At 46.4% G+C, this 24,378-nt stretch overlaps 1 protein-coding gene and 1 long non-coding RNA gene across 3 annotated transcripts in view; one reads left to right on the plus strand and one right to left on the minus strand.

Moving 5' to 3' along the window:
• LOC138756503 (uncharacterized) overlaps window positions 1-16,676 on the plus strand; it is a 38,172-nt gene extending 21,496 nt beyond the window's left edge. For both annotated transcript variants that reach the window (XR_011353114.1, XR_011353115.1), the window contains one exon: window positions 16,293-16,676. This is a non-coding gene — a long non-coding RNA (uncharacterized lncRNA). The remainder of the gene's footprint in view (window positions 1-16,292) is intronic.
• Window positions 16,677-21,171: 4,495 nt separating this feature from the next.
• On the minus strand, window positions 21,172-23,964 carry LOC138758849 (protein ELFN1-like). Its single transcript, XM_069928322.1, has one exon. The coding sequence runs from the start codon at window positions 23,956-23,958 to the stop codon at window positions 21,598-21,600; it is 2,361 nt and encodes a 786-aa protein (XP_069784423.1). The 5' UTR covers window positions 23,959-23,964; the 3' UTR covers window positions 21,172-21,597.
• Window positions 23,965-24,378: the final 414 nt, after the last annotated feature.

Genomic DNA, 24,378 nt, shown 5'->3' on the forward strand with positions numbered 1-24,378 from the left:
ATTCTGAGGTCAGGAGGTTAGATGCAGCCATCTTGATTCCTATGCGCATGCACAAGAATTAAGGGCCCAAATTCAATATCTTTAGGGTGCTTAACTCTTGCACGTGTGCCAACCGACCTCCAATATGCGAACTCACCGCACTTGTGCCATCTGACCATTTGCACATGTGCACAGGAATCAAGAAGGCCGTGCCCAGCCTATGGACCCTGGGATGCAAATTTGCTAAGAGTGTATGGAGAAGGATGCAAGGATCCTTGTCGTGGTTCATCCCCAGTAGCAGCATGACAGACGACTCTCTGATTTTCAGGCTGATCCCAGCAATGCACGCAGAGACGAACATCCAGAACTGCTGGAAGACCATCAGCTCAGTGAAAAACGCCATTTAGTCTGTCCGAAACTTGTTGGTCTTCCTGCCAGGGCGCTGTGGGGAAGGACCACAGTCACGATCCCTTCCATTACTGGCCATTGAAGGGCTGAGACCGAGGGGAAGCCTCTTGAACAACAGAGCGGGGGGGTAACATCAGGGTGCCACAGAAACGAGGAAGGTGTAAATATGGTGTAAATGTTAAAAGAACTGATGGTGTTTGTAAGTAAAACCCTGCAACTGCTGAGGTCTGTGCCCAAGATGGCGGCACCTGTTCTTGGTAGTGGGCACGAGATGTTTGGGGACTCTGGGAAATAGCGAACCAGTGCAGGGCACCAGAAACAATATGTAACAAAATACAATGAAGGGAAGGTTTGAACATGACACTTCGTGTGCAAAGAGACTTTCAACAGTTTTTTCTTTTGTAAATAATTTACTGTAAATAAAGTTTATATTTGGAAAAATAAAAATCTGCTCTTGGTTCTTTCAATCCTGAGGGTTTTTAGGGTTAAGGACCAATTAAAGGAGTTGGCCCAGATTTAAGATGGCTCATCAGGATGGCAAAGAGGCATGCCCAGTTGGCGTAGCAGTTAGTGCAACGTCCTCACAGCGCCAGTGATTGGGATCGGACTGGTGTTCGAATCCCACACTGTCTGTAAGGAGTTTGTAAGTTCTCCCCGTGTCTGCGTGGGTTTTTTCCCAGGGGATCCGTTCAAAAATGTACTGGGGGTATAGGTTAATGGGGTGTAAATTGGGTGGCATGGACTCGTGGGCCGAAATGTCTAAATTTACAATTAAAATGTAAAAATCAGAAAGTTTTTTATTGACTACAATTAGCCCTTCAACACCTCAAAACTAATCAGTAAACTCCAAGAACTGGGCCTCAATATCCCAATATGTAATTAGGTTCTGGATATCCTCGCCTCCAGACCCCAATCAGTGAAAATTGGTAGGAACATCTCCTCCACCATCTCCATCAGTACCTGAGCACCACAGGGTTGCGTTCTTAACCCCTGCTCTACTCACTCTACACCTCTGACTGTGTGGCTCAGCATGGCAACACCATATATAAATTTACTACCATAGTAGTGGGCTGTATAAAAAGGAGCAATGAGTCAGCATACAGGAAGGAGCTTGAAAACTTGGCTGAATGATGTATTAACAACAAATTCTCACCCAAGGCCACCAAAACCAAGGAACTGATGTAGACTTTAGGAAAGGGAAAATGGGGGGAGGGGGGGTGTACGATCTAGTGATCATTGGGGGATCTGAGGTGGAGAGCGTGAAAAAATGTAAATTTCTGGGAGTCACTATCTCAGAGGACCTTTCCTGGACCCAACATATTAATGTCATCATGAAAAAAGCACAGCAGCTCTTCTACTTCCTTAGAAGTTTGTGGAAGTTTGGTATGTCGTCGGAAACTTAAGCAAACTTCTACAGGTGTTGTGGAAAGTGTGCTGTCTGGCTACATTACAGCCTGGTATGGGGGCTCCAATACCTCTGAGCGGAAAGCCCTGCAAAAGGTCGTGGACAAGGCCAGTATGATCGCAGACAAAATTCTCCCCGCCATTGAGAACATCTACATAGGAGACCAGCAACAATCATCAATGGGCCATATCACCCAGGCATGTTCTGTTCTCACTGCTGCTGTCATGAAGGAGATTCAGGACTCGATGCCACAGGACTCAAACCACCAGGTTCAGGAACGGCTGCAGCTCCTCCACCGTCAAACTCCTGAACAACAAACTCAATCAGCGACTCTTTTAAGGATCCTACTCATTACTTAATACTGAATATTTCTTCTGCATTTACACAGTCAGTTTGTTTACATTTCTTTCTTTGTTTACATTTAAATTTAAATTTAGACATACAACATGGTAACAGGGCATTTTTGGCCCATGAACTCATGCCACCCAAATAAACCTAATTGACATAGAACCCTTGGTACATTTTGATGGGTGGGAGGAAACCATAGCCCCGCAGGATACCCACACAAGATTCGAAACCCGGTCCCAGTCGCTGGCACTAAACGGGCCTTTGTTTTGTGTACATATCTTTCATCTTGAGCTCAATGAGTAGAACAATAAGTATTCTAAATAGATAAATAAATACTGAAAATATTCAAGTATAATGCGAAAAATTCCTCCCCCCCCCCACCCCGCTTTTCCCCCTCAAAAATAGAGGGGTCACATTATACTCAAGAGTAAAATTTTAAAAAAATTTTGCAGGTGAGCAGGCTAGCGGGTGAGCAGCAGCGCAACTCGGGTGGCCAGGTGGGTGAGCGGCAGTGCAACTCGGGCGACCGGGCAGGTGAACGGCAGCGCGACTCGGGCGGCCGGGTGGGCGAACGGATCAGTTAAAGAGCATTTCAAAGGAAGGAAAAAAAAAAGTAAAAGAGATGGAGGAGTTTATGGAAGAATTTCTGGAGCTTAAGATCTTGGCTGCTTGGCTCTTCTCGTTGGGGTAATTAAATATGCAAAGGAGCAGAATTTGAGAACTGCTGATATGTCAGGTAGTTACACAACTTAAGGAATTCTAGAAACAAGGAGAGTGAAGGGTTGTGAGAGATGGCAGCGCAACTCGAGTGGGCGGGCGAGCAGCAGCGTGACTCAGACAGGTGAGGGGGGCTCATATTATACACGGGGGAAAAATTTTTCCCCCTTTTACCCCTCAAAAATGGGAGGTCGCATTATACACGGAACACATTATACAGTAATATTTAAGGTAGATGGGATAAGTTGAATAAGATAAATATTCTCAGATTACAATAAGTAATCTCAGATTACAATAAGTTTCCTGACCCACAGGAAAAAGAATTTCATGGTAGGTGACATCATGTATATACTCTGACGATAATTTTGAACTTTGAACCTTGGCCTTTGAATTGGTGGATGAAGCTGGAAGTGTTTGAGGAAACCTGCAGCTGTTAGAATCTTGACAAACAATGGACTGCAGGAGGAACTCCGAAAGGGGTATCACGTTGACGCTGAGAGGGTCCCACCCCAAAACACTGACTGACCCTTCCTTACCATCGATGCTGCCTGACCCACTGACTGACCTTCCCTTCCCATCGATGCTGTCTGACCCACTGAGAGTTGCTCCAGCTTCTCGTGGTTTGCGATGTGTGGAAAGACTTTCCTCAGTTAATCACTGACGAAGACCAGGAACGGGCAGGAAGAAAGAGATGTCAGAATAGGAAGAGGCCATTTAGTTCTGCTGTTTAATGAGATTCAAGGTTCTTTTATCGTTATGTACACAATGCACAAGATGAGAGAGCATAGCTGTAGGCAAGGGGTGAGGGGACAGTTCTTCAATCAGAGGGTGAATCAAACTGTCCCACAAAGTTGTGGAGGCAGGTACGTTAGCTCCCTTGAAGAGTCATGGATGGGAGGGGTGTGAGCTTCATGCAGCTTAGTGGGACTACAGCACGTTGTTTGGCACGGGGCAAGCTGAGCCTGTGGACCTGTTTCCATGCTGTGAGATTCTTATCTGGTCCAATTCATATCCCTTGACCAACATTACAAAAACTGTTTATCTGATCTTCAGTGTGCTCTTGGGATCTTGCTATGCTTGTTAATGTCAATGTTTCCATGGCAAGAACAGTCAAAGTAATATGACATTATTGGCTATAAAATGCATAGAAATGAACCGGGGTTGTGAGTGGCCCCACAGAGACCTTCATTTAATGTTAGCAGATAAATAAATCATTGGGTCGTCTCGGCATTGACACACAATGGAAGGTGAGGTGAAATGGACGATCCTCTTCCCAGAAACAGGGATTGTGAAACAGGAGGGAAGATCACACCTCAAATGGCTCACCTTCTGCTGCCCTTGTAGTCAGAAGACACAATTATTGTCTAATTTTCCACAAATCCAGCACAATTAATATTGCTCAATACTTTGCCACAAGGAAGGAGAGGCTCCATAGAATGTTTCTCAGTTGCTGGGTGTCCTTGAGTGTGCAGAATACAGCATGGAAACAGTCCCTTCAGCCCACTGAGGCGGTCCTAACTCTCGAGGGCAAGCGAACACCAGTCCCACATTCATCCATTTTATCCTCCTTGCATTCCCATCAGTTTGCCCAGCGTCTACTTCCCACGTACACACTCGGAAAGATTTACAATGAGCCCGCTAGCCTATGCATCTTCAGATGGTGGGAGGAAACTGGAGCTCCCGGAGGCAGCCCAGATGGTCAGCGGGAGAAGGTGCAAACTCCACACAGACAGCACCCACCTGCGGGAATATCAGAGCCAGCACCACAGGCTGAGGGACAGCTTCTTTCCACAGGCAGTGAGAACGCTCAACGGCCAAAAGAACTGCTCCCACTCACCCTCCGAGACCCTTGTTTGTACAAAACAACCTTTATTTATTTATTTTTATAGATAAAATACTTGTCCTGCATGTGTATTGTTTGTCGCTGTGTGAGCTATATCTGGGTGTGTATGTTATGTCTGGTTGTGTGTCTGCATGCTTTGCACCGAGGACCGGAGAACGCTGTTTCGTCAGGTTGTACTTGTCCAGTCGGATGATCATGAATTGACTTGACAGTGTCTCTGCACCATTTCTTTACATATCGCATCTGATTATTGGTTGAGAGATAGGATTGGTCATGGACCTGGAAGAACTGTTGTTGTTCAACCTGAATTACCTTAAGTCTTGGGAGCATCAAGTCTGCTCTGACAGACAAATCTCGGCTGATACAGTATATTTTTCTTCTCAACCCCATTCTCCTGCCTCTTCCCCATGTCCTTGACACCCTTATGAATGAAGAGTCCATCAGCCTCCGCTTTAAATACACCCAATGACTTGGCCTCCACTCCTGTCTGTGGCAACAAATTCCACAGATTCACCACCCTCTGGCTGAAGAAATTCTCCTCATCTCTGTTCTAAAAGGGCACCATTTTGTTCTGAGGCTGTGCCCTCTGGTCCTGGACTCTCCCACGACTGAAAATGTCTTCTCCACGTCCACTCGATTCAGCCCTTTGAATATTCAGTAGGTTTCAATGTGATCACCTCTTATCTTCCTGAACTCCAGCACGTAAAGGCCCAGACCCATCAAATGCTCCTCACACGTAAACCCTCTCATTCCCAGGATCATCAAAGCAGTTTCTTTGCTTTGCAGGCAAGCCATGATAGATTTGGTTCACTAATTCACAAAGTGCAGATTCGACACGGATTGATTTGGTGCTGTCAGCCCACTGCAATTTGACGAGACTCCCAAATCCCTAGCTTGTTCCATTGTACCTGACGAGATCAGGTCATTAAAGAAGTTTCAGTTTGGTCAGGGAGGGCAGCTTCTCAAACAACATGACAGCATGACAGCTCTTTCAAGGCCATAGCGACCAATTAAGACTGCCAACTGGTGTGTATTTTAAGGTTCTCCTTAGATAGTTTGTACTCCCTTCACTGGCCCTCAGCGCCGAGCTTGAGAAGATATTGGAGCTGGAGATAAGAAGAAAGACCCCAAGCTGGTGAGGATCCTACCCTCGCCTGTCAAGTTAGTGACGAGGGCTGTCCTGCTGGAATCAGCCAGGCCTTGTTCATTGCATGTGATTTCTGACTGGCTGAATCTCAAATTCTCTCAGGAATTAGTTGATCAGATGTCATCTAATCCTCTTTGGAATATGAGTGCCATTAATGATGCCACGATTTCTAAACCAGCACAAAGGTGCAGCCTTGTCCCATATATCATGGCAGATCTGTCAGAAAATGTCAGCCTTGTTTTCACACCCTGTCACTGGCCCTTCCCTCCTGAAACAAATCGAGGTCTCTGTGCTCCTCCATAGCTGGCTGTCTTATGCTCCACAAAGCCTTCACTCCCCTCTTGGAAGTAATGTCTGGCTGTGATCAAGCTCAGGCTTTTCTCTTTGGAGTGACAAAGGATGAGTGGTGAATTAATAGTGGTGCATTAGACTATGAGGGGTTAGATAGAGTGGATGGCCATCACCTTTTTCCCAGGGTAACAATGGCCAATACCAGAGGACGTCAGTCTAGGGTGAGTGGAGGATCATTTAGTGGAGACGTCAGAGATAAATATTTTACTCACAGAATAGTGGGTGCCTAGAATGCATGGTTGGGGACTGGTGGTGGAGGTTTGTACAAAAGAGACATACAAAAGACACTTAGATGGGCTCATGGATGTCAGAAAACGTAAAGTAGGGAAGGGTTACATTGACAAGGGTCATGTTAAAATTGGCCAGCATCGGGGTGCAGTGCTGCCAGACCCTACCGGAGCACCAAACCTGCTGCTCTGGCACCTCCTTGTTGCCGCTTTTTGTGAGTCCCGGCACCTAAAAAATGAACCCTGCACCCCTGGCCAGCACAACATTGTGGGCTAAAGGGCCTATTCCGTACTGCACTGGGTGGGGTGTGCATGTACTCCCTGTGACTTCATTAGTCTCCCATGGGTGCTCCGGCTTCCTCCCATGCAGGTTGGCAGGTTATTAATGTAATGATAGTGCCATGGTTGCATGGCCATGAGAAAGGCCTTGATTATTGTTCCTGTTCGATTAGACTTGGCTGCCAGCAGGGGGTTGACACAGAGCAAGAGGCAGTATACAAAATCTGTAATGGAGACTTGCAGCCTCATGGCCTGCCTCATATTGCTGTTTATAACAACTTCAAAGTAAAGAACATTTTCCTTCATCCATGTGTTGTCTAAGAACTCACACATATGAATACAAGATGAAACATGGTGTCAGAAATGGGTTAAAGGAAATACTTAAAAAGGAAATTCTAAAATCAGCAACTGATCAGTGAAGAAAAGCTAACAAAGTAAAAAATGGAAGGATTACACCCACTAGTGAAACTTCAGTTGACAGGTAACATGGCTGAAAATTGGAACAGATTTAAACAGCATTTTGGATTGTATTTAGTGGCAGTCGGAGCTGACGAGAAAAGTGATAAAGTGAAAGCATCAGTTTTCTTATATATAGTGGGTGATGAAGCCCTGGAGGTGTATAATAACTTCATATTTTCTGCTGAAGGAGACAAAATTAAACTGGAAAAAATAATAGAACAGTTTGAGGCATACTGCAAATGTAATGTGACATTTGAGAGGTACAGATTTTTCACATGTATACAGAAAATGAAAGAAAGTATTGATCAGTATGTGACTGAATTGAGAAACAGAAGCAAAACGTGTGAATTTGGTGGACTGGCCGACTTGCTGATAAAAGACAGACTTGTGTGTGAAATTCCAGATAATAGTCTAAGGGAAAGACTGCTAAGAGAACAAAATCTAGACATGGAAAAAACCATAGCACTCTGTAGGGCTACAGAAACTGTAAAAACGCAGGCAAAAGAGCTGTTCAGTGAAACCAGCTGCAATGTGGATGCAGTGAGCAAGAACAGACATAAACCATTTAAGAAAAAGAGCGCCAAAGTGGAAAGATAGGCGTGGCCAGTGAACAAAAATGAAAGGGACAATCGAAAGCCATGTTGTCGAAGTGGCGCACAACACCTACCTAAAAAATGTCCAGCATATGGTAAACCATGCTACATGTGCAACAAAAGCAACCATTATGTTTGTTGCTGTAGGAACTAAGTGCAACAAAGCAATGTTCATGCAGTAGATGAAAGGGGGAGATAGATGAATTCTATGAAGATGTTGGGAATGAAAACAAAAAAGAAAAGACTTGAGATATTGAGATTAAAAGTGAATGACATTTACATTTCAGTTAAATTGGATACTGGAGCACAAATTAATGTAATATCAGAGACTGACTTTAAGAAGATTAGACTGAGACCAAAGATGTATGGAACAAAAGTGAAGGTGATAGGATATTCAGGTACCAATATACCAGTGCAAGGAGAATGCATGGTCAAAGTGAAATACAAGGACAAAGAGCACATGCTAACATTCATCATGATACCAAAGGATGTACAGGCCATATTAGGTTTAACAGCCTGTGAGAAATTGAACCTGGTAAAAAGAGTCCTCATTGTGGAAAGCAAAGGAGAGACAGTCGATGATGAACTCATGAAAGTGTACAATAACCTATTTCAGGGTCTAGGCTGCCTTCCAGGAGAACACATGATCAGAGTTGATAAACGCGTGCCACCGATAATGCATCCATGCAGAAAAGTTCCATTTGCACTTAAGCCTGAACGTGATTCAGAAGATAGATGAGCCAGCGGAGTGGGTGAGTTCACTCGTCATTGTGGACAAAAAGAATTGAAAGCTTAGAGTTTGTCTGGATCCAAGAGATCTAAACAGACCAATAAAGAGAGAACACTTTAAGCTTCCGACACGTGAAGAAATCATGTCACAGTTTTTCAAAGTTTTTCAGATGCATCATCAGGATTTGGGCAGTTAAAATTGGATGAAGCAAGTTCAAGACTCTGCACGTTCAATAGTCCATATGATAGATACAGATTCCTAAGGTTACCATTGGGAATTGCCTCAGCTCCTGAAGGGTATCACAAAACTATCTATATGGTCTATGAGCACCTGGACGGAGTTGATACCACAATGGATGACATTATAGTATGAGGAACTACGAGAATGGAGCATAATGAGAGACTAAGGAAAGTGATGGAAGCAACAAGGAAAGTAAATCTGAAGCTGAATAGAGAGAAATGCCAGCTCGGGGTGTTAGAACTAACATTGTAGGAGATATTACTGGCATTGAGGGCATCAGACCAGATCCCAGAAAGGTGTCTACCATTGGAACATGCTAAGGCTATAATGCAAAAAGAACGTACAGAGGTTTAATGGAATGGTCAACTATATGGGTAAATTCATATCCAACCTCTCAGAAAAGATGGTTCCATTGAGACTAACAGAAAAGAACGTTGAATGAGAATGGAATCGTGAGCATGAAAAGTCATGGACCAAACTAAAGAAACTGCTCACATAGGAACCAGTTTTGAGCTTTTATGGCCCAGTGAGACCCATCAAGATATCATCAGATGCATCACATAGAGGGCTCAGTGCAGTTCTTCTGCAAAAGTATGATGACTGGCAACCCATTGCGTATGCATCACACTCAGTGACAGATGCGGAGACGCAATACGCTCAAATTGAAAAGGAGCTGCTCAGAATCACATACGCCTGCGAAAGATTTCAACAGTTTGTGTCAGGACAAGCAATCAGTGGAGAGACTGACCATCAGCCCTTGATTTCATTGTTCCAAAAGCCATTAAATGAATGTCCACTTAGAATACAAAGAATGATGATTAGGCTGCAATGCTCTGGATCAGCTAATGTAACAGTAGACATGTTGTCTAGAGCTGTTGACACGAGAGAGCTCACAAACACCAAAATGGATGAAGATGTGAATGCCTTCGTGGACATGATCACAAGTGCACTGCTCATAGCAGATGCCAAAATGGAGCTCATAAAGTCAGAGACAAACAAAGATGAAAAACTGAGACAACTGAGAAAAAACATCTTGGCCCAACATGAAGCAGGACTGCTCACCTGACATTTCAGAGTACTGGAATTGCAAGGTGGAACTATCAGTGGTTGAAGACATCATCTACAAAGGAAGCAAAATCCTTATCCCAAAGAGTCTGAGAAAAGAGATGCTAAAAAGGATGCATGGAGGACATCTCGGAATCGAAAAGTATAAGAAAATAGCACGAGAGGTAATGTATTGGCGCTGACCTATTTGAATGTCAAGGGAAGGACTATCTTATCATCACAGACTTTTACTCCCTGTATCCAGAGGTGTGTAGATGGAACACCACCACTGCAGATGCTGTAATAACAGGTATGAAAGCCGTATTCTCCACACATGGAGTGGAAAGCGAGGTCTTCACAGACAATGGACCCCAGTTTTGCAATTTAAGGTTCCAACATTTTCCCAAAGAGTGGGACTTTGTACACACCACGCCAAGTCCTCATTTTCCACAGTCCAGTGGTCTGGTGGAAAAATTAGTACAGACAATGAAGACTGATGAACAAGTCAAAAGACAATGGAACGGACGTCTACTAGAGCATACTAGTATACCGCACAACACTGCTTGAGTGTGGTATGTCACCAGAACAACTCCTTATGGGATGTAAGCTAAGATCAAACCTACCCATTCAGGAGAACCTCCTAAAAACAAAAGAGGGGGAGAAAGTGAAGAAGTTCAAAGAATGACAGAAAGAAAAGCAAAAGTATTACTTTGGCAGGAGAACAAAAAACCTACCGGAACTCTACACTCGTGACCAAGTAAGGCTAAAGGACAAAACAAACTTATGGACTCAGAAATGAACTGTCCTTCGTGAAGTCCAACCAAGATCATACACCATTCAGACAGATGAAGTGCTGTTCTGGGAAGAAATCGTCGAGATCTTAAAATGGGTTCAGCCACAGTAGATAGAATGACGGACACTGTCGAACAACCTGAATGCACATCTGAGAAGACATCGTCTGAGGCAACAACTCAGATTCAAGGACAATGAATCAGGAGATCGTCAAGACACGTGAATCCTCCTAAGAGACTGACTGAGCAAATTTAAAGACTCCTTTTATAGAATGGTGCTATCTTATTTACTCTTCAAGTTTTAGTAAATGTGAACACACAAAACAAGTTTAAAAAAAGTTAACAATGTTGATAATAATGAAAATGTAAGTTCCTGATGTTAAAGTTAAAATTGCAGAATTATATAAAGAAAACATGTTAGTTAAAAGTAAGTACTTTTGTTTTAAAGGAAAGGGAGATGTAATGATAGTGATCATGGTTGCATGGCCACTAGCAAGGCCTTGATTATAATTCCTGTTTGATTAGACTTGGCTGCCAGCAGGGGGACGACACAGAGCAAGAGGCAGTATGCAAGATCTGTAATGGAGGATTGCAGCCTCATGGCCTGCCTCATGTTGCTGTTTACAACAATTTCAAAACAAAGAACCTTTTTCTTCATCCATGTGTTGTCTAAGAACTCACACATACAAATACAGGATGAAACAATTAACACCCATACATTGCCCCTGGTGTGTAGGTAATGATGGAATCTGGGAAGGGAGAGTTTGATGAGAATGTGGGGAGCACATAGAAAGGGATTAGTGTTGGTCATCGTGAAGACAGTAAGTCACAAGGCAAGTTTCCATGCTGTATGAATTTATGTCAGCAGGTACTAGTCCAAGGCAGAGTCACAATCCCAGATGACTACAACCTCTTTCCCCCACACAGATGCTGCTCGATTCACTGACAACCTCATCTGTTTTTTTTTGCTCTAAATTCCAACATCTGTAATTTCCAGTGCCTCTGGATCTTAGCTCTCCTGATGTAATGCCATGGAATCCAAATTGGGAATAGGAAATCTGTCTAATTGCTTTTCTCCCATCTCAAAACCTCATCGTCCTTTCTCGATATCAGCTCCTCTCCGATCACACTGCCTGCTCCATTCCCACCTCACGGCTTTGTCCCCACTAATCTTGATACCTAGTCCTCTCCCTTCTCAATACCTGGTCCACTCCCATCTCTATATCATCTCCTCTCCCATCTCGACACCTGGTCCACTCCCATCTCTATATCATCTCCTCTCCCATCTCGGCACCTCCTCTCAACCCCTAGTCCACTCCCATTTCTATACCATCTCCTTTTCAGTAAAATGGTTATTAGTTCCTGTGGATGAAAATTGTTAAAGTTTCATTTATGATGCCCTGTTTACCACTCTGGAAGACACGGTCACAGTGCATCACTGAGGGGATGGATGTCAGACTATCAGCTGTATGTGAGAGATCTCAGGGCCTATCTTGTGAAACAGTGGTGGGGTTTTCCCTTTGTCTTACTAATACCAATACCCCTGAAACAAATGACCTGCTTTATTCAATTAATGACCAGGTTTCCATTCACTGGGAAGTGCTTTGGGGGTCTGTCAGATTGCAAAAGGTGCTATAGAAAGGCAAGCCTTCCTGACATTTCTCCCAGAGATTACACTAACCCCCCCAACCTTACAAGCTCTTCATCTCAAACCTTCCCCTGTTGTACGTGACTCGAGAGGCAGCGCGGGTTAGCCAGTTATGACCCCCTCCTCCCTATTCCATCCAAAGGTGAAACACAAGATGGGGGGGGGGGGGAATAAAGAACAGTCTGAAGGCAGCTGAGAAATCTATGACCTGTCCAAAATGACCACTGATTCACCCCCATCCCTTCCCCAGCTCAGGGCTTCACAAGGTCAGACGAGAAGGAACCACCTTTTGGTTACTTCTGCTTGACCTCTTCCCCCCCTTGCCTCACTTTCCTTCGGGGTCTCGGAGTTTGCCCTGGTTGGAGCATCCTTATCTCCCCCTCCATCCCTACCCCAGTCTGCACAGCTGCAAAAGTACACGCCATCTGGCAGAGACACACCACAGCAGAACCTACTGCAGTTGAAATGACAAATCCTTTTATAAGTGGAGGATGAAATGGTAATTGTTACTATTGTCAATGACAAGGTCTTGTGGAAAATAAAGTCTTATTGCAATTATTTAATCATTATACTGCTCTCAGAGGAACTCTTTGTTAACCTGCTGTGACACGTGTGCCTTGCTTCGTTTGTTTTATTGTTGTTGGAATGTTTGAAACCAGCAGGGGGCAAGCCCACAGATCCTTCAGAACCACTCAGATTCACCCTTCCCAAGAATTTTTAAGGAATAGTGTTAGCTCTTTAATGCGACACTCAAATCAAAACGGGGCACCATGAATTCCTGTTCCGCACCCTTCTATCTCAATGCCTCATGCGATTTCCCCGTTTGCCACCTACAAATCCAAACCCTTTCAAATTGCCTTGTAAAATGGAGTTAATTGGGCAATTTACTAGGTTGAAGACACAGGTACAGGTCTATTTGAAAGGACCGAACCGGGGAAGCCTGGTCAAAATCTACTCAGGTCCTAGACCTACCTCGGAGGTGGTCAGGGAACCCGGTTAAACTTACCCGGGTGTCCTCTTCTGCCTATTTGAAAGGGGGAATGGCTCACCAAGTTACTTTAAACAGTAAAAAAACAGGGAACAGGGGATTCCCTGTGGCTGAGTGGCACGTCACTCACCACGTCATCACAGGGGCGGAATCTCCCTTAAATTGCCAGATTGGCGAATTAACAGGAAGGTTAGGCCGCTATTTGAAAGGTGCAGGAGGCCCACAGAGCCCAGTAATCTCACCCGGGTCCCAGGAGGGCCAGTGTATGTCTGCTGCAATTTGAAAGCACCTACTGAGTCTTGGTATATACTGATGTAGTGATAAAGTGCCTCCATACAGCCATCAGTGAGTTTTTTAGCTAATAAAATATTACTGTTTTAAAGGAAACCATGTTTCTTTATTACAATCACAAATATGGCTTTACGGCGAGGCACCAAACTCTGGAGGTGGTTTGTGTGAGACGTTGGTGAGACCTCATTTGGAGACCCTGTACTTGGGTCTTCAACCTAGTAAATTGCCCAGTTAACCCCATTTTACAAGGCAATTTGAAAGGGTTTGGATTTGAAGGTCTTGTAGGTGGCAAACAGGGAAATCGCATGAGGCACTGAGATAGAAGGGTGCAGAACAGGAATTCATGGTGCCTCATTTCAGGTTTGCACCAGGAAAGATGTCGTCAAGATGGGTAGGGTGCAGAGGAGATTTACAAGGATGTTGCCAGGACTCAGGGGCCTGAGGTACAGGGCGAGGTTGAGCGGCCGAGGGAATCTATTCCTCAGATTGGAAGAGGATGAGGGGTGATCTCATAGAGGTGTACAAATTCATGAGAGGAATCGATCGAGTGAACACAGAGAGTCTTTTGCCCAAAGTAGGGGAATTGCTCACCAGAGGATATTTAAGGCAAGGGAGAAGAGATATAACAGGAACCTAAGGGGTGACATTTTACACAGAGGGTGGAAATGTGCTGCTGGAGGAGACGGTTGCAACATTTCAGAAAAAACTGGACAGACACATGGATAGGATGGGTTCAGAGGGATATGGGCCAAACACAGGCAGGTAGGATTCGTGTGTAGGCGGGGGGTTGGGGGGGGTGGGAACATTTTGTTCAGCGTGGGCAAGATAGTTCAAAGGGCTCGTTTCCACTCTTAATGAGTCTGTGGTGACCCAGGTGGGCTGAGTGGCGAAGGAGCCTTTGGCAAACCTGCCTGTATTGGCTGAGGCATCAGATCTAACTGTGCAATACATTGGCGTGATGCACAGTTCTGGTCGCCCAACTCTAGGAAACAGATCCATAAGTTGGAATGTGTCCAGATGAGATTCACCAGAACTGGAAGGTGGAAGGCTTGAGTTATAGGGAGAAGTTAGATAGGCTGGGTCTTTAATGTGGGAGATTGAGGGGTGACCTTATATGGAATAAGAATATCATGATGTCTTCTTCCCTGGGTAGACAATTCTAAAATCAGAGTGTATAGGTGGAAGATTTTGTCCTCTCCACTCCTATTATTGCACTGACCATGCTTTTGGTTCATCTACCCCATTACCTATGTGAAGTTACATGGCAGGTGTTATTATGCTTTGACTGCCTTGCAAATGCCGCTGTTGTGCTGGAGAAACTGAGCAGGTCATGAACCTTCCACGGGAAGCAAAAGGCAGGTGATATTTTGGGCTTGGGCCCTTCATCAGGAATGGCTCAGTCCTGAAACATTGGTTACCTTTTACTTCCTTTTACTTCTCAGTGTTCTAGCCAATCATAGAAATTTGTCCAACCCCACATGGCAGATGCACAATGTGACGGAGTTATTGGAGAACTTCTGTCAAATTGGCCTTTGTGCTGGCAGGAACTGCATGAGACATCACGACCAGGCTCTTCTCTCCATCTGATCCCAAGTATCTCCTTCTCAAATGTGGATGCTGGAGGAGGATTGAGCTTGTGCAAAATACCATCCTTCACCCATGCCTTGAAGGACCCACAACCCTTGTCACCACTGCACTGGTGGCCAGAATGAGGTGTCAGGAGATTCTTGTGTCCATGGAAATCCATTGAAGAATAACTTAAGAAGATTAATAAATAGTAATGCAATAGAATGGAATATAAAATGGTTTAAAATAACCAATACTAAATGCATGCCAGTGGATTAGAATTTGGGAAACAGAGCATAATATGCTGCTGCTGTTATATCGTTGTTTGAATACCAGTGACAGAGAATGAATTTCTCCGGCTATATTAAGAGGTGCACCTTATCTCCAGGTTATTGGCCATCACTGATGGATGAATCCAGAAACAGAACAAATATTGGAAGGAGTTGCCCTTATATGTCAGACCATTATTTCCATTGTACAATGGAGTTCAAGTCATTGCCACGACAGGTGTGATAAGGGCAGGCCAGATCTTCTGAGAAATGAGAGCGATTTGGGCTGCTAACAGTTTCCAAATGTAACCACTGAACCATTCAGCTGCCAAACATTTAATTTCTGGAATTATATCCCTTGGTCTCTTGTTCTTTATATTTTCTCCATTAAGGAGCCCCTCAAAACTTCCATGCAGGGATATTATTGGTTCTCTGTCCCAGCTCCATGTGGTTCAACCATCTCTTGGTATACGCCACACCTATAATAATTCCCCTTGGTGTTTTCTTCATAAGTTTTGATGTGCTACAAGATGCCATCCAATTACAAATAAAAGCAAAAATTCTTGACTCTGTTTCTCTCTCGACAGGCGCTGTGTGTCCTGCAGTCTACTTCCAGCATTTTCTGGCTTGTCTCATATGTACAGATCCAGCAGTGTTGAGATCCACAGAGTCATACAGCAGGGGAAACAGGCCCTTCGGTCACTGGGTCCGTACCATTCATCAGCCACCCACTTCCACTAATCTGACAAGAATCCCGTTCCATTCTCCACGCATTCCCATCAGCTCCCTGAGATTGCTCCACTCATTTTACAGCGGCCAAATAACGTATCAAGCCCACATGTCTTTGGGATGCAAGGGGAAACGAGAGCACCAGGACAAAAGTCACAGGTAGAACACGCGGACTCCTGGCTGAAGGCCAGGTGTTTGGGTCACTCCATGATTCTCAATTTCTCTCCATTCATATCATAGGTGAAGAGGAAGAGGGAGGCATGGTGATGAACAGTGAAATATAGAAGAGGACAAAATGGACGGTTTTCAGTTTTGGATGCTGACACATGACTGTTTACAGTGAAAAGGACTTGAAACATCAAGGCATAGAAGGGTACGGCCAAGCCTTGGTAAGAGCAATTAGCACTGAAAGGTACTTGATGGTCAACAGGAACTCAGTGGGCCAAAGGGCTTGTCTCTATGCTTCGTGACTATCAGTTGGGAGTGTCGAAATATCATGAGATCGAAGAATCTGCATGGAACTCTCATTTCTGTTTTGTGACTAAGTTCTGACAAAATCATACAATTTCACCAATTACTCATAACCCATGATAGCACACAAAAATTAAAATAAATTTAGGGGAAGGAGCAATGCTTCTTCTGCCACAAATATGTCCGGTTGTGGGTATTAAGTGTTACAGATGAATAATGAGGATTTGTGGAGTTCCTTTGCTGCCAAATGTCTCGTGGTAACATGAACTGATTGATTTCTTTCAGAGGACTGCTGGCGAGACCAGCATTTATTGCCCATCTCCAATTGCTCTTGAGCTGAATTCCTTGCCAGGCAATTTCAGGGGGAGTTAGAGATTGGCATGGGAGCTTGGATTGAATCTGACTGGATCAGGACCGGCAGTTTTCCCTTCCAAAGGTTTTACGCTCATCATTCATGATTACATTTCAGATATATTAGTTAACTGAATTTAAATTCCTCAGCTGTTGTGCTGGGTTTCAAAGCTGTCTCAGTGACAAAACTATCACATCACTTTGGCTGCATTGTGTTTCGTATGCACTTGGATCTCTGCTGGAATGTATTACGTCTTCAGTGTAATTTCAATTTGGTGTGTTTTTTTAATTTCCACAATGGTTAATAATTTAAACAAGTGAGTCACAGGTGCATCTATAATAAGCCTCCTGCCTTTGCTAAGTCACATGTTTGTTTGGTTTGGACATAAGAATTGGAAGCTGGATTGGGTCCATCCTCTTCCTGTGCCTGGTTCACCATTCAATAAGAATGGCTGATACTTCACCTCAACACCACATCCCTATGTGTAATGGCCTATCACTCTTCATCTTGAATATATTGAGCCCTCACAAGTGCAGATACGTTTGAGGTGTTGCATTTTGGAAGGGCAAAGCAAGGTAGGACATACACTGTAAATGGTAGGGCACTGAGGAGCGCGGAAGAGCAAAGGGATCTGGAAAGATTTTGGCATCTTAGTCTTTACAAATCAAAGTATTGAGTATGGGATATTATGTTGAAGTTGTTTAAGACATTGGTGAGGCTAAATTGGAGTACTGTGTGCAGTTCAGGTCACCTAACTACAGGAAAGATATCAACAAGATTGAAAAAATGAAGAGAAGGATGTTGCCAGGTCTTCAGGAGTTGAGTTGCGGGGAAAGATTAAACAGGTTAGGACTTTATTTCTGTGGTCCTGGCCCAATTAAAAGAGTGGATGCAAGTAGGCTTTTTCCACTTAGATTGGGGGAGATAAATACGAGAGGTCATAGTTTTAAGCTGAAAGAGTTTAGGGGGAACATTAAGGGAAAGCTCTTCACTCAGAGAGAGGTGGGGGTATGGAATGAGTTGCCATCTGATATGGTGAATGCGGACTCGATCTTAAGTTTTAATAATAAATTGGATAGATACATGATGGGAGAGGTCTGGAGGGTTATGGAATGCGAGCAGGTAACTGGGACTAATGGAATGAAGGTCGGGGCAGACTAGAAGGGCTGAATGGCCTGTTTACTGTGCTGTAGTATTCTATGGTTCACAGCAAGACTTCCTTCTAAGTGATGGAGTCTTTTTCCACCTCTGTTGTAAAAGGCCTACTCCTGATTTCAGAACTGATGTCCCTGGCTCTGGCGACCTCAGCTAAGAGAAATATCTCACCCACATCAACCAAGTCAACCCTGGAAGAACGTTGTGTGCTTCAGTTAGAAAATCTCCCATTCTTATGACAGCAGTCTGCATCTCGCTACTACAGCACCAATGACTAGGGTTCGAATCCACCACTGTCTGTAAGGAATTTGTACGTTATCTCCATGTATGGGTTTCTTCTGGGTGCTCCAGATTCCTATCACATTACAAAGGCACACAGGGTTAGTAGGGGCTGATTGGTCACGTGTGTGTAATTAGGTGGCGTGGGCTCATGGACATTAAGACCTGTTACCGTGCTTTATATTGAAACTAAGCATCTTCATTTTAATACTGAAATTCTCTGGGAATATAGGCTAACAACCTATGGCCTTCCTCAATGCTTGTTGCACCTTCGTGTTAACATTCAGAGGTTCATGTACCAGGTCTCTCTGAACACCAAAATCTATTGATCTCTCGCCATGTAAACATGATAATATTCCTTTGGAGAGACTCAAATGAGAGGACAACTAGAGAAGGCTGGTCAGGTAAAATGGAGCAATGCAGGAATGTTCTGAATGGGGATGTTCTGAATCTGAGAGATTGTGCATCTCAAAGAGGGTCTGGAGCAAAGTTCATTGGAGGAATTTGAAGAAGAGAGAGACATTTTTGAAAGAATGGGGAATTGAGGGCCATGAGGAACTGGCACAGAAGAGTTGAGGCCTGGGGCAGATCAGCCGTACTCATAGTCATCCAATGTGGAAACAGGCCATTCAATCCAACATGCCCTCACTGACCAAAATGTCCCACCGCACAAGTCCCACTTGATCATATTGAATGGCAGGACAGACTCGAGAAGCCAGATAACCTTCCCCTGTCCAATGTTCTTATATTCTTTCTATTTTTCTATCAATGTGGATGACTTCAATTTTTCCACATGATATTCCTTCTCCAACATCTTTGCCTCTTCACGTAGAATGTTTATATCCTCAAGCCCTCCACTATATTCCAGCTCATTTATTTTGCCCAGTCTAGACGTAGTCTAATTCCCCCATGACTACCACTGCCCTTAGTTTGCTTCACCCCATGGCTCCACAGTTTGGGGCAGTAGAGAACTCTCACACTGAAGCATGCCCTCGGTCTTTCTTAACTCCATCCAACCCAATTCCACTTCTCGACTCTTTGCCCTCTGACTCTTTCTCTCCATCACCAATATCCCATCTTTTTATTGTCCCTTCCTCTTTCAACATTTTGCCTAAAATTTTCATCCTGGAAGATTTAATTCCCAATCTTGGTCATTTTCCAATCCTATTTCTGTCAAGGTAATTGGATTGTATCCATTTATTTATATTTGTGCATTTAATTGACTTATCTCATTACAAGTGTTGCATACATTCAGGTAGCCTTGACTTTTTAACCATTTGTCTCTGTGCATTGAGTTTGAAACCTTATCTACAACTGTGGTCCTGGCCCAATTAAAATAAAACTGATCTCAACGGAACACGCTCTCCTTTCCCTCGTCCTTGTGCCATCTTAACATAAATTGAAATCCACATCAACCTTTGAGCCATGCATGAAATTCTCCGATCTTACTGAACTTCCCACTCCTGGTACCTCTCCTAGATGTCCTTAACCGCCAAAGATTTGAAGGACGACAGGAAATAATAAGGGTATGGGACCTCTGCAGGGAACTTCCATCCTAGTTATGACCAATGCCTTCTATCGTCCTCTTGGATCTACATTCTGGTTTTTTTTTGTTCTCTTAACTTGAACAGGCTCTTGTTTCATACACCTGTGGTCATCCACCCTCACATATCTTGTGTGATTCAACTGGCTTGGAGAATTGTGTACTCACTGGACAAAGCCAAGAGCTCACACTCCTCCTATGTGATCACACTTGTTGACTGAATAATTCATTCTGCAGTATAAAAGGTGAGATTGCTTGCTGGAACAAAGGAACACTGGTGTACTGGCAGCACCTGGACTTCAGCCCCAAACTCGTCAACTCTAAATCCCATATCCCTTGTACCCCAGATACACATTACAGACAGTTCCAACAGCTCCCATGGACAGTAGCTGCAACATATTGCCAGACCTATCTTCATCCATTTAATAGGCCAGCACAAGATTGTGAGCTGAAGGGCCTGTACTGCACTGTAAGTTCTTGTTCTTATTTTACCTTTTGAGGATATAGCTGTATTGGTGCATCCTTGCTGAAGCCCCCGATTCCCCAGAGTTTTGGGATATGCACCATGTACATGGTGGTTGCACCCACAGGTTTATTTTCCAAGTGGGTAAGGTGAATGATTGAGTATGTTTGCAGGTATTGATGCCTTCAGATAACTTGCAATGTGCAACTGAGCCTATGGTGGGGAGGGGGGGGGGGGGAGGGGGGGGGTGGGGGGAGGGTGTCAGGAGAGAATAAGAAACAATGCGGTGGGGGAGAGACCAGGAAAGAGACATCAGCTTAAAGTGAGCTCTCCTGAAACCTTCACTGATCATGGCGTGGACACGAGATTTGCCATCCCTCAGCCAACCAGCACACCCTGATCAGAATGGCCACAGAATGAAGCCCTCCCTCCCTCCAGTCTGACCTTCCCTCCTCCCATTTCGCCCTCCCTCCATCCCCTTCCTTCCTCCCACCCTCCTCCCTTTCTCCTCCCTTCCCCTTCCTCCTCTCTCTCCTTCCCCCTCTCTCCCAATCCTCATCTCTTTCCCTTCCCTACCTCCCCTTTAGGGGGGGGGGGGGGGGGTCCCTGTGGACAGTGCAGAGTTTCCTCTCACTGGGACGGCCGGTGATTTGGATCGGGGTGGGGGGAGAGCGCGATAGAAGAAGCCATTCAGCTCTTTTCTTTTTTTGCCAGTCCAGTTTTATCCAATGCTTGCGGTCAGCGCTCAGACTGGAAATCCAACCAACTGTTCTGTAAAACCCGCGGTTAGAACCCTGATACAAACAGGCGAAAAAACCCAGAAACATCGTTGCAAATATAGAAATTTATCTGTACAGAACTGCAGGGAGAGAGAGGGTTTTTTGTTTACTGGTGAATATTCCTGTACAATGCGGGGTGTGAGCAGTGTGTGAGCGACAATTACACAGTACAGTCCAGTCACAGTGTGCACACTACAACGAACAATGCCCCAGGAACACCACAGTGAATCACAGTCACGGCAGAGTCATGCGATAAATAGTATCTGATATTCCAAGGCTTCTGGGTGCCATTCTCTCCACCAATCTGTCTTTCTAAATATATATTATATTCTCATATATCATATAGAGGGAGGGTCTATATATATATGCACGAGTGTGTGTAGATATAATATATCTTCAAAAAGAATTCCTTTACACAGTTTTAGAGTTCAATTCCAAGAATATTTTCTTTTGAGAATCAAAACGGACACGGAACATTTCCAATTTGTGGTGCCCAATTTAGATCAGGATTTCTGTTGGCTGGAAACTCCCTTCCAGTAATCTAGAATATCGTGCAAATCCTCGTCTGTGGCGAACTGCACCTTCTTCCTCAGGGCGTAGCCGGCCGCCAGGTACTCCTCCTCCTCCCTGCGCCACTTCTCGTGGGGTTTGTAGCGCTCCCACACCCCCTTGGAGGGTTTGCTCGAGTACTCGGGGCTGGAGGCGTAGCTGACGCTGTGGTACTGCGGCGAGAACTGGGTGTAGGCCAGGTTCCTGCGGGAGCGCGATCGCGGCGGCGCTTCCACGAAGCACGGGCTGGGGCTCCTCGTCGCCTTCCTCTCTCCGGAATGCAAGCCGGCGTAGAGGTGCGGGTGGTCGCCGTAGGCCGCCAGCTGGCCCGCATCCGCTCTCCCCATCCGGCACGGAGTCCCACTCAGGATGGCACTGCGTGCCGGAGACGTCCTTTCCATGGACTTGCCTTCGGCCTTGGACCTGGGGCAAGCGTCGCGCTCGGAGCGCACCGACCTGGGGCTGCGCACCGAGCAGTTGGACGCGTTGCTGGGACACCGGGGCGCCGCGTCCACGCTGCTGTGCCTCTTCAGCGGGTGGTGGTAGCTCTCCCGGTACACGGGGGACAGGAAGCCCGGCTTGGCCAGCGACTCCTCGGCCACCAGGAAGCCCGGAGGGGGCTCGGCGAAAGCCCCGGAGCTGGGCCCGCGGAAGGAGCTGCTCTCGGTTTGCAGCGCGTCGATGCAGTTATTGATGATGAGGTTGACCTGGTCCACCTCCTTGGCGATGGTGGAGATCTCCGCGGCCGAGTCGTGGCTCTCGGCGAACATGCTCTCCAGGATGTCCCGGTGGTACGGGTGCTCCGCCGTCCTCACGTCCATGTAACTGCCCCGGCTGGTGGTCGGGCTCTCCAGCGCCTCCTGCACATCGTAGTCGTCCAAGGGGCCCGGAGAGGGCAGGAAAGGCAGTCTGGAGGGCATGAGGTCGGACGGCGGCATGTTCTTCTGCGCCATCTGGGTGATGGTGATGGTCTCCAGCTCCGGAGCGTATTTCAGCTCGATGATCGTCTTCTTGGCGTCCCCGGGCCCCTTGTCCTTCTCCCGCTCCTCTTTCTTCTTGCGCAGGCAGTAGTAGGTGACACTCAGCAGGATGGCGGCCCCGAGCAGGCAGCCCAGGATGGTCATGATGTAGTGAGTGGTGTTGGAGGCGACGGGCAGCGGCTTCACTCGGACCCGGGCGCGGGTGGCGAAGCGGATGCAGGTCTGGTTGTAGCGCCGGGAGTTGCGCACCGACGCCACGCAGTAGGTGTAGTTGGTGTTGGGGCTCAGCTCGTCGACCCGGACCTCTTCCTCCTCGGCGCGGAGCTCCTTCACGTCCTTGGACACGCTGTTCTTGTACTGGACCAGGAGGGCGGCGGGGGACGGGCTGCGCACCAGCAGGGTGGCCGAGGTGTGGGACACTTCCTTCAGCTGCAGCTCGGCCGGCGGCCCGGTCACCGTGACCACCGGGCTCTGGAAGGAGAGCAGCGGCGTGGACTCCTCGCCCGACGGGCAGTCATCGGCCTCGCACGGGCTCTCCGAGACGGCGGTGGTCGAGGGTCCTTGCGTGAAGTGCGCCCCGGTGGACAGTTCCTCGTTGCACTGGAGGGCCAGGGAGGTCAGGGCGTCCCGGGCGCCGGCCTGGCCCTGGCCGAGCAACGGGAAGCCGGCGAACTCGGCCGGGCCAGTGCACTGCGTGCGCTCGGAGTTGCGGGTGGCGTTGTGGAACTGCACCAGCCACTTGAGGAAGCCCAGCAGGGCGCAGGAGCAGTGGAACGGGTTGCCGGACAGCTCGCAGGTGGACAGCTTGCTCAGGCCGAGGAAGGTGGCCCCCTCCAGGCTCTGCAGCCGGTTCATGGACAGGTCGATGTTCAGCACGTTCGGGCACTCCCAGAAGGAGTTGGGACTCACCGCCTCGATGAGGTTGGCCTGCAGGTACAGGTACTCCAAGCGGGCCAGTCCCCGCAGGATGCCCTCCGTGATGTTGCGCAGCTTGTTGAAGCCCAGCTGCAGGACGCGCAGGTTGTCCTGGGCGGAGAAAGCCCCATCCTCGATGTAGGAGATCTGGTTCTTGGTCAGGTTGAGTTCGGTCAGGTTGCCGAATCTGTTGAGGGAGGAATACTGGACGCTGCGGATCTTGTTCTCGTTCAGCCGGAGGTCCACGATGGTGCTGTTGATGTGCTGGGGGATGGACTCGTAAGGGGGTTGGTTTTGGCTGCAGATCGCCAGCCAAACGAACCCTTTCTCTCCTTCAATGAGCCAGCAGTCACCGGAAACCACGACAGCGTTCAGCAGCGAGGCGAGGCAGACCCAGACCCCAAGGCTGTGCAGAGCCATCCCCGTCTGCTCCCAGGGACTGGAGACTCTTCGACGGCAACACCTGTTACAAGAGGGAAGCTGCGGCCTCGAAGGTCAACCTCTAGCAGTGGGACCGCAGGGCCCTTATTTCCCGACCCATTCTTCAGCTTCTCTCTCGCTCTGGCGTTCTGCGGCCTCCCAGTACATCTCTTCATACAATTTCATCCGTTTTTTTTCTGGAAAACAAAACACCAAGAGGCATTGAGTGAAGATAATTGGGCAACTTCTTTTTTATGTATTAAATCGCTCTGCTCTTTCAGAATTCTCCCAAAACCACGTTGCCCTTGTCTGTAACTCGGTCCCTAACTACAGTCCCTCTTCCCAACAACTCCAACCTTTTCTGAACCCTTGCTCATTAATCCTACCCCATCCAACCCAAACCCTTTTCACCTCCTCTCC

Source organism: Narcine bancroftii, chromosome 3 (genome assembly GCF_036971445.1).
Source record: "Narcine bancroftii isolate sNarBan1 chromosome 3, sNarBan1.hap1, whole genome shotgun sequence".
Taxonomy (NCBI): domain Eukaryota; kingdom Metazoa; phylum Chordata; class Chondrichthyes; order Torpediniformes; family Narcinidae; genus Narcine; species Narcine bancroftii.

Coding starts and splice junctions, on each gene's coding strand:
- LOC138758849 (XM_069928322.1), bottom strand. CDS start 23,958: ATGGCTCTGCACAGCCTTGGGGTCTGGGTCTGCCTCGCCTCGCTGCTG.